Source organism: Amyelois transitella, chromosome 4 (genome assembly GCF_032362555.1).
Source record: "Amyelois transitella isolate CPQ chromosome 4, ilAmyTran1.1, whole genome shotgun sequence".
Classification (NCBI taxonomy): domain Eukaryota; kingdom Metazoa; phylum Arthropoda; class Insecta; order Lepidoptera; family Pyralidae; genus Amyelois; species Amyelois transitella.
In genome coordinates this window covers 5,434,040-5,445,295 of record NC_083507.1, presented here as the reverse complement: position 1 = coordinate 5,445,295, position 11,256 = coordinate 5,434,040, and the positions used below count along the sequence as shown (strand labels likewise).

The following is an 11,256-nucleotide window of genomic DNA, read 5'->3' as shown; positions in this document are numbered from 1 at the left end:
GTTCCTCAAGCTCGGCACAAGATACCTCAACACAGCGCTCAAGAGAAAGTCTGACTATGTCATGGCGCTCCTTACAGCGATGACCATTTTTAACATATATTACAGAACCGCCTCTGATTGCAGACCCTCTCCTGAAGCAGCTCACCGCATAAAAATTGTTAAGACTGGGCATCAGCTCACCCTCCAAGATCCAATGCTCAGTCAAACACACCATATTAACATCCATTTTTTCATTAAATAGATCAATAATAAGTTCTTTGCCAGGAAGGCCCTGTATATTTTGGTGTACAATTTTTAATTCATTTGTCCTTCCTTTTGTCCTGTGGTTTAGTTTAAACCACATGTAGCATCCACAGAATCATCATTACAAAAATTTAATGATTCTGTAGATTTTGTCAGATTTTGTAAACAATGTAGTTTACCACAATGTAAACTCGTCCATTCTTTTATGTTATTTGCTATCAAAGTAGCAATTCTTTTTTTATAAAGTCGAGAAAGATAAATATTATCTTTAGTCAAAAAACAATTTTTTATGAACAAATTTGTATCAAAAAATACAAACTTGTCATGACGACATGACATATTATGAACAATATTGTTCATCAAATGAATAAATTTATTCTTCTTTGGCGTCTGACAACTTATATAGGGAAAAGCACAAAAAATTATTTTACCTACATTTAAATTATTCAGAGTTCCTAGACCCTGAATAAGGTCTTGTTTACTAATATTTAAACTGTTTCCAACCATTATAACAATTGTAGATGTGTTGCTCAATTGTGTGTTTTTTATACAATTAATAATTTGTGAGTAGTTGGAATTGGGTAGACAATAATTTATTATATTTGATAAATTCTCACTAAACAGTTTACCCATGTTGCGTCCTATGCTGTCTGAAAAAATGACTGTGTTCTGGGGGCTACACATATCAACACCGACACTCTCCGGCATACTATCAGACAAGCCCCCAAGACATGGGGAGGGAACTACGGTACTACTGATACTTGACCCGTTAAATATTCCACAGGTACATAAGTCTCCTGCGGATTTAATCATTTCCTCAATGTAATTAGCATCTTTAATTAATGATTCTGTAGCCATGACATGATCGGAGATTTGTCTGAGAGATTCAGTATTTTTTTCCAAAAGATTGGATACATTTTCCTCAAGCTGTGAGATTTGTTCCGTTAAGGTCTTGGTGTCAACACTATATAACTCCTGACTTTCGTTAAACTACGTTTAAACCATTTGTGTCTTCAACACATTAGCCAACTGGTGTGAGTTGTATCAAATAGCTAACAAACCAGTAGGCTAAAGGAAAACTTAAAAAATAAGTGACAAAATAAACCAAAAGCAAAAACAAATAAAAAAAATCATTATGTTACCGTAAAAACGGATTTTACGTAAAACATCATGATAATAACTACTGCAATTCATACATAATGCAATTCTGTAATCTTCTTTCTTATAGTCCTAGTTTGTAAATTTTTCTACGTCTGCGATTAGAACACGAGTGCGAGTGCAAACAGTTATAAAATATGGATAAGAAACATTGTACTTTAATTAAAAGGCTGCATAACAAGCGCCTTTGTTCCGTAATATGACATGTGGTATTAAGGAAGTGATAAGTTGACATGGGTAACACTAGCTCGGGACAGGGGCCCGCGCGGCACAGCAGCAAGGGCAGGAAGTCCAGGAGTTTGCCAACATCGCCTGAAGTTAGGAGGTTTGTATAATTATTTATTTATACTTAAGTAACAAAAAGTGATTTGATACTTTTTTAATGTGTTTTTAGGGGGTTTGTTAGTTTATATTCAAACTACGTAGGTACTATACTTATATTAAAGAGTATTGTATTTTTGTTTATATTTGTATTTTTGTTTCACTAATTCTAAAACTACTGCACCCATCTTGATGAATGAAATAGACTAGACCTCAGAAGTAATGTCGGTAACCAACTTATTACTGGAAATACTCACCGGTAAAGAAGGCCCACACAAAGACTGGTTATTAATTTATTCTCAATATATGCTATAAAAAACTTACTAAGTATTTTATTTGTATTTTTATTTTTCATGCCTTTGAATGGTACAAAAGTTTACTTGAAGTAGGTAAACCTAGGTAACAAAAGCCTTCATTCTAAGGAGAAAATTCTCACTTAATTTTCCTTTCACAAAAGTCCCTTTGTTCGCCATAAAATTAAGAGAAAGAACTCCATTGTGAACCTAAAAATAGTACCTACTGCTAGTCACGGCTCACGGTTATTTTACGATGCGCATTTCATCAATATCGTAAAAGTGAAATACGTGTTCAATCTTTGATCTCAGTGCATTTTGTGTACCTAGAGATGCATCAACAATGGAGACTGAGCCTTATTTAGCTTTAATCCGTCTTTGCCTTATATAGGTAAACATAAAGTTGAGCAATCTTGGTATTGCATAAGTAACAGGTTCGTTCAACTGTGTTGTTTAGAATAAATGGTAGGCTAACTTATTATTGAAGTAATCAAAATCTTCGTGTCACGATTGTTAGTACTTAGTGCGCTATTCATTTTGTGCAAAAAATATAATTAATACTTCAGTTATTTGTCTTATATTATTGCATTTTTTTCAATGGCAGTAATGCGTTGATGTCTATTCTATATTCACAAATAATTCTTTATACATACTTGATTTTTGTAACAAGGTACGAGTAGGTATTTATTTATTTATTTATTCTTTACTGTAACAATTACAATTTGTAAAGTACAATAGGCGGACTAGCATTATCTAACAGTCTACTATTGGGTAAAGCAGAGAACCTTTGTGTGGGTGATAATAAAAAAAGTATACTAAACATAAATGGTATAGTAAGTATGTTATATATCTATACTTAATATATGTATACCTATAAACTACACTACACATACATACAATACTTTCAGTTATGATAATATTTCATTTTTGTATTGGTTTATATATATTGTTGTTGTTGCTATTGGTGGATATATGCTTCTTTTCCGTTTCTTATATGTCAGTTACCTATTTGTGTCATAAAAAACATGCCACACGGTTTCACTCACCCTGACAGGCTCCATTTCCGATCGGAACGACCCGGAAACACGTTCCGTGATACTCCCGTTCTGTCGACGTGCAAATAGATTAGTGTTAGTATAGAAGGACTGGTATCGCATTAGGTATATAGTCAATAGGTATCTGTACTGAACTAAAGGTTTACAATCTTGATACATCTCTATGTTGCAAAAAAAAACATTTTAAAATTAATTTATAACATCGAGAAGAAATACGCTTATAGCTACTAGTAGAAATATGCTACAAACCATACCATACTTCATTTGATAATTACCTTTACCCTTATTTTGGTTCCTTAATAAACGGACTTAAGGAAATAAGAGTACGCCCGCGACTTCTTCTGCGTTCCCACGAGAATTTCAGGAAATCTTATTAAAATTATAAAGACCCCATAAAGAGGTCTATTTGAAAATGAATTAAGGTAACGTAATTGTCGACTGCAGTTATACGGTTCAATTATACCATATCCCAGGTGACCAAAGTGGAATAATCCATTTTTAAGGTTTCGTATGCAAATGGCAAACACTGGATTTTTAAGGTCCTGTTTCCCATCATATCCGTCCGTATATCACTGCCATTTAGTTCGGAGACTATGCGTAGTATAAGGTTTTAATTTGTAGATATACTCAGTATACCACTTCATAATTGTTCAGTATGATTTCAAAAAATTATATTATTATGGATAGCAGCATAGCCATGGATAATTTTTGTATTTACAAGTAATTCAAATAATATTCCAAATGATTGTAGACATAAAATAAAACTTCATCAAAAATAGGTAGGTGCACTACTTTTTTTAAAGTTTATTTATTATAGCGTAGTTACTCTGTGGCTTTGTTGCGAAAATACTGTCACGTCGCCCACAAACACTGAACTGGGGCATTGAAATGTTACGTTATGCTTGTTGGGAGTATTTTATTCCATTGAAGACTGTAAATGGACTGGTAGATAGATATTGGAGATATTGTACGAGAGTTTTGAATTAAAAATATTCATAACTTATAACAAGTTAATAAACAATAAAGGAATTCGAAAAAAATTTTAATACAGAGAATAAAATGTATTTTTCAGTTATTTAAGCCAAGACACCATTGTTTGACACCAAACAAATGTTTCCTAATTGTACATAGATATTATAGAATAGTAATAAGAAGAATAGATACTAATTGATAGTAATATTAAAATGAAAAAAGAAAATTGACTTATTTATATGAAACGTTACAATGCATTATAATAAAAAGTAACAATTAAAATGCAAGCGAAGCCGTAGGTTAAAGCTAATAGAATCATAATATTCGCCGTAACGTATAGTTGTTGTATTAAATGTCAGGCAGTGTCAATGAACGAGTTGTTCACTGATATTTAAGACTTTGTGCGATATTTCTAAATAATTTAAGTCCTGTGGTTTAGACTAAAAGAGCACGCCATCTCTGTTTACGTAAGAGTTGACTAAAGTAAGTTGTTCAATGATCAGTTATCCATGAAGTGGTATCTTTTTCAAAGTAGCTCTAATAATGTAAGAATACATGAAAATGCTATTTTGGTGTCAATGGGTTAGTGTCAGACAGGATATAGTAAAGAGTAGATCAGAGATGACGTAAAGGTATGAGGACAAAGTTCAATACTCTCGTGCTCGTACATATAAGTGCATATGTCATGCCTTTATGCAATAAGGGATAGACAGCGCCAAAAATACCGAAAAGACGCAAATGCCATGTTCTATTGGTTAGTACCTATGAGTACACATTACACGATGATGGTGAAATGGCCTATCTAATGTTGAAAATACTCTTATATGATAAGTAATTATTTTGTTTTTGTTATATTTTGAAAAGTGCCCTACCAATGACCTTTTTACACGTTCAGTTTTTACACTCAACTTAAGATATAATTTGGCGCGAAACATCCGAATAGGTATTACATTTAACTATGGGAACATTGTTTCACGATTGTTTTTATATCTTGCCCTCACAGATAGGACAAAGGGATTTAGTTTATTTATTGAAAATTTCTCACGTACCTACCTTTTAAAATATTTTAAATCTCAAGCAGAGTGTTTTTAAATAAGAACTATTAATATACTATGGGTAAGTAGGTAAGTAATAATTGGTTAATGCTTTAAACATTATCAGTCCGCCTATAGTAGGTACTTTACAAATTGTATAATTGTTACAATAAATATTAAAAATAAGATTAGTTTTGACGATCTGGGTGGTGGTGGTGATGGTGATCTGGATTTTTTGACATTGCAAAAGTGACTCAACTTTAGGTCATATTTAATTATTTTATAAAAGATCAGTCTTCCGATACAGTTGTACTAAGGAATTTAGCAGTAAGAAGCTTTTAGCGCTCAGACGTAGCCGCGTTAATGGAGGTTGATTTATAAGAACAGGAAAAGAATTTCCGTGCAGACTGCAGACACTTGAATTAGTAATAATAGGTATCTGTCTATTTGTCGTTTAGATAGATAAACGGCCGTAGATTTTTATTAATACGCAAAAAACCTACAGAGCAAGTGGTTACTAGCGCCATCTAACGTCGGATAGCGGAATTATCAAAAGTTTCCAATAGCAGTTCTTTATAAGGATTAAATCCATACTTATAAAGAGAATAGATTGTAACGAATAAACAGAAAACTACTGGACTGATTGTGATGTGATTTGATTCAGAGATTGTATAAACCTTCAAGAACCTATCCTAGGCTACAGTGTGGAAATTTCTATCCTAGACTTCATTTTGTGGAAATTCTCACGGGAGCGAAGCCCTACGCAAAAGCTAGTTTATGGTAAAGTTAATTAAGTAGTTACCAATACAAAAAAAAATATATGAAATATATAAATTTTATGTAAAAATATAACAATACAAGTAGAAAAGAAAACGCTAATTAATAATATTTCATAACAAATGCACAGAACTAATTAGGTTTCTAGTAACGTATTAAAAGGCCATTTCACACCTTTTATCTGTCAAGGGAGAACATCCTTTCAAATCGTTAATGAATCACCTGCTATTTCACATAGGGCGGCCTCGTCATTTTGGATAATATTATTGGGTGTTAAAATGAAGTTACTATCGTAGGTACCTATTATAACTTCTATTTATTTAGGCATACAATTAGTTAAACGCGTACTTACATCGGTTCATCACAAGTACAATTATTGCCAGATTAATTACAGTTATATTAGACTTGCTAAACAAAGTTCCTGTTTCATTTCATTCATTGCATGAAAACTACTCCAATTTGTAATAGCTGCCTCCAAAGGGTCATACGCGAACCCTCGAACATAAGTTATTAAGTAGATACTCTAACCTCGAACCTTTTCCAGAGAACCGATAATAATGCGACGATGATTATACTCAATTTGTATATTCCTATTTCAATTTGTACTAACATAATGAAATTGTTTATTGTCCACAGGCAGGTGTCGGTTCTGCAGACTTCCATCCCTCTGCCTGCGTCGGCGGCGGCTGTGAGACGTGCTCCGCCGGACAAACGACCTTTGCCAGCCACCCCCGTGCATTCAGGTACATATAGTCTTGGCAATATTGAATTTTATTTGTATTATGCACGCATAGTACGCATAATCATTTTCCTTTTTGTTTTTCTTTCCCGTGTGGTTCCCGGCACTTTAGAATAGGACCACTCCACTCCATATATTTCCATGGATGTCGGTATAGGCTACTTTGGCAATCACTTATAAAGTTGAGATTCTTGTAGGCGACGGTCCAGAAACCTGACACTATTTGTATTTCAATTCAATCATTAACTTATTGAGCTTACTACAACTAAACGTGTCGTTTCCGTGTTTTCGAGACTGTTGGCTCTGTCTACCCCACAATGGATATAGATTATATTATATGTATGTAGGTATATCATTTAGGTTCACGATCGAATATCTTTTACATTAATACTAGCATAACTTTAATACTACCTTGGGTGAATGTCGCGTACGCATTTTTAGTCCACTAAGTACTTCTAAATATGAGGCGATTCCTCCAAATGTTCAGATCCAAGAGATTATATCCCCTGTTTTCTTTGATCGGTTGACAACTATCCAATTACTTTAATGGGACAAGAAAGCAATAGTTATATCGAGAGCATGGAGAAGAGCAGACAATAATAACTCTGTTTCAAGGGGCTTTTAATTAATCCAATTATTTAACAGCAGCCGGTTCCCGTCTCCTAGTGTGAATTACAACGCATAAAGCACTCGTGTTCTTTGTTTTCTTTGTAAACAGACAGTATGACAGATACCTATTATTATTTTGCTTTCAGCATTTCATTTCTTCTACGTATGAGTAACCATTGCCTGTAGTTTGATTTCTCGTGATCCGTCAACAAATTTACTTTAAAGACTTATTGAGAATTTATAATATAAGGGTTTCTATTTCTCTCTCTCATATTGCATAGAGTTAGAATGATCAAAATACTGTAAAATAACTTCTATGAATATAATATCTATTATGTTACAATGTACTGAAATTATTATTTTATGGGCATTCATCGTCAATTTTTTATTTGACAAGATTAAGGTAAGTATAAACGAACCATCGTAAACCCCATATCTCATTGTTTAATATCACACCCAAAAAGTCCATATAACTACAGTATCTCCATTTTATCGCTCGTAAACTAACACCTGAAGGGACACAGAATGCCCTAAGGCCCGGACCTAAAGGTTTATTCACTCAATGCCATCCTGATAAGTGAGAGCGTCATTTTATTGCTCGCCTGCCCACATGTTGATAACCGACACACATGTTGTACAATTCAACAATATTATCTCTAGAATAAAATTTGATTTCACATTTCTGTGCTTGTTTTAGATGATATCATAGGTGAAAGTAAAACGGTCATGATTTATGTTATATCACGAGTGTAGGTATTGTTATAACCTCTTATTTTCAGAAAAAAGCTTAGCTACAGCTTGTTTTTGTCAATATTGGGGACCAGCCCAGCGAGCACGGCACGCGCGATGCCTTTTTTATAGCGGGAAAATCTATCGCTGTTTCGTTTTTATCATGAGTTGAAACGGGACAGCTGTAGTTTTTCACGCCATAAATACGGCGTAGCGCCTGCTATGCTACGGGGGCTGTAGTGATTTTCTTATACTACACATTTTACACTAAGTTTTATATATAATAGTCAATCAATGCAATATTACTAATTGACTCGTAATATAACACAACTAGGTTCAATGAAGTTATGTATGGAACGCTGTAATATTTAAATCATTTTAGGTGGCCTCGATTTGTGATATTTTTGTCTGTAAATAATAGTAGTCATTGTTGTCACTGAGTATCTTACGACTTATCTTGTGACGTGTTATCGACGATGGCCGGAGATGCAGGCGCATCGCAGTCGCGTTGCACATGTCAAAGTGAGCGTTCATTCAAGCTTTTTAGTTCAAGATGATTACATCAAATTAATTACAGTAAAATTGTGTGACGTTTTGACTCTTCATAAATTATTTTGACTATACTGGCTGTTATTATAAGGTAACAAATTATACTTTAACCCTTTTTTGTGCTTTAATTCAGAGGAATACTTAATTGTGAACCTACTTTTTTATTTAAATGCCTGGGGGGATTTCAGAAATCAAGTAAAGTATTGTATCGTTTTGACGATTCAAGTCTTCATACTTTCTCAGCACAAGCATTATGAAAAAAACAGCTCTTAACGATTTCATTGTAATTTGAAATATATATGCTTAAGACGGAAAAAAAGACCCAGGTCTTATGTGTTTTATTTTTCTGATGTCATATTATTTGATGAAACCATTGACAACTAAGTCACTGACGTATATAATTACTAAGTAGGTACTTCAAGTTTGAAACAGTTATAAAAAAATTAAGAGTGATTGGTTTTCATGTCGGAAGTGGCGGTCCGATAGATTTACTTTTACAATTTTTTTAGGTAATCCGAATGTAAGACTAGATAATTTAAAAAAGAAGCTATTGGTTTATTTTTCTGGCTTAAGTGTTAGCTTTTGAAAATTTACAACACTTATGTAGGTACCTACTTATGTGAAAAACATCCTTATAATGTCGGTCGTTTCTTCGTATTTCCTTTTGCAATCCAACTGACCGACATTGGTAAATAAATGATGGATCACTCGAGTTAGAATAAAGAGCGGATGCTTTCAGTTTACTGACGTCTCAGCACGGCTCAAAATTGCGAATAAACAGAGACAATATAGTGTATACCACTAGCTTCCATCCGCCGCTATGTGTTAGTCCTATATAAAAGTGTTGTTACTGTGTAATTATTAAAAAAATAGTAAGAAATATTTTGCACTTAACACATTAAGGGCGTGAACTAGAAGATATTGCATTTGCTTTGAGTCTACCTAGCTGAAAGAGTAACATTCGAGTATTTTTGAGACTAGGTCTCAAAAATACTCGAATGTTACTCGTTCAGTTAGGCTCTGTCTAACACGCTAGCAAAGGGTAAAAATTTTCTTCGCCTTTTGAAAGTGTTTACCCCTGTGTTTTACTTTCTTACACAAAACTAATTTTATTAATAAAAATATATAATTAACACCTAAGAAACATTAGTAAGCTTGATATTTGTACACTCGGTATTTTACAAAGGTTGGTTTGATATATTTTCGCAACGTAAGTAGAATGATCAACTTCCTTCGTCCTGCATTGTTCTGCAACACCTGGGTTTGTTATCTATTTCGGAAATCCATATTAGAAGTCTGATTCAGCTAATTTTTTTGGACATATCAATCCTGGTAGAAATCATCAATATACTAACATATAATTAAACATTATCTGTACATTAAATACTTATATTTAAAAAATATATAAGTATTTAATGTACTTGTATATATGTTTTAAATGTAAAGTATCTACTAATCGTTAAGTGTACTAGAGTTTTCCAAAAATGAGTACCTAATCGCTTACTTATCTAATAATTATGTAGTTCACAAGTGTTTATAATTATATCGTCGATACCTCTCGATTTCCAAACAAATGCTCTTACACCGGATATTTATAGACTTCAATCGAAGTAGTCAATGAACTCCGCAGTTAGCATGCAATGCAAATATTTACCCTCATCATAACAACATTACAACAATGTCAAACAAAATTCGGCAGCTGTTGAGGAACACAGTACCTATATTTCTTATCCGGTACCTACCAAATCATTATTATTTAAACACATTTTACATAACCGTGCTGTGAGGTTCCCGGCACTTTTGAATAAAACCACTTTATATCATTCCCGTGGATGTCGTAAAAATTAGTAAACATAATAGTCTGTCTTTTCTTGAAGGCGATGGGCTAGCAACCGTACTAGTTGAATCTCAATTTAATCCTGAAGTTGAATGTGGTCTTTTAGTTTTTTTAAGACTCTTGGCACTGTCTACCCCGCAATGGACATAGACGTGATTATATTTATGTTTATAAAATACATGATTTCGTCTAAAATCGCTTGTATGATTCAGTAGTACCTATCTCTCCCCTTATAGAAAGGATGGAACACTATTTTGGGGTTGCATTGTGCGCATGCATACATCCAGTCTATGACGTCACGAATTATTATTTTATCCGTGCCTACATATCGATTTGGTGAACCAAATTAACGTGACACTTCATTCACAATCACGAGTTCCTACAATACTCTCATTAGCAATGAAAAGGAGGGGGTGGTGAGGTTTAATTTAAATTGGTGGCGGTCGCGCGTTTGTTTGTATGTTCTGGTTTAGTGACTAGTCTGTCGCCGGCGCAGGCCAAACCAATCGTGTCATATTAAGAAAAGAAACAGCGTAAAGTACGTTCTATTTGTTTTGATTGTTATATTTGTTTTTACATACAATATTTTTTTTTTTTTGTTTTAATTCAGCGGTTTCTTTTTTTGTTTTAGGAGGAAAAACTGGACTATCAGCAAGTTCAAGCCGCTCCACGAGCCCCCTGGGACAGGGAGCAGTAAGTTTCATTCCGCGGGCACCAACTTCCTCATCCGGGTAAGTTCACTTTGTTTAAAGGATGTGTTTTACCATTTTTTTTATGCGATTGGCATCTTCTAACAATAATTTCTTTCGTGGTAATTTTCCTTCCATCTGAACAATATTTGCCTACTTTTATTAATTTTATCCATTAGTCATATAGTTGATTGTGGCCTTTTTGTATACCACGTAATGGATAAATACATACTTGTATGTATGCATGTTTT

At 33.6% G+C, this 11,256-nt stretch overlaps 1 protein-coding gene across 2 annotated transcripts in view; it reads left to right on the top strand.

Annotated features, from left to right (window-relative positions):
• Positions 1-1,619: 1,619 nt before the first annotated feature.
• LOC106138693 (protein sickie) overlaps positions 1,620-11,256 on the top strand; it is a 72,460-nt gene continuing 62,823 nt past the window's right edge. For both annotated transcript variants that reach the window (XM_013339929.2, XM_013339927.2), the window contains exons 1-3: positions 1,620-1,726; positions 6,490-6,596; positions 10,948-11,047. In XM_013339929.2, coding sequence (XP_013195383.2) covers positions 1,635-1,726; positions 6,490-6,596; positions 10,948-11,047 — 299 coding nt within the window. In that variant the 5' untranslated portion in view covers positions 1,620-1,634. The remainder of the gene's footprint in view (positions 1,727-6,489; positions 6,597-10,947; positions 11,048-11,256) is intronic.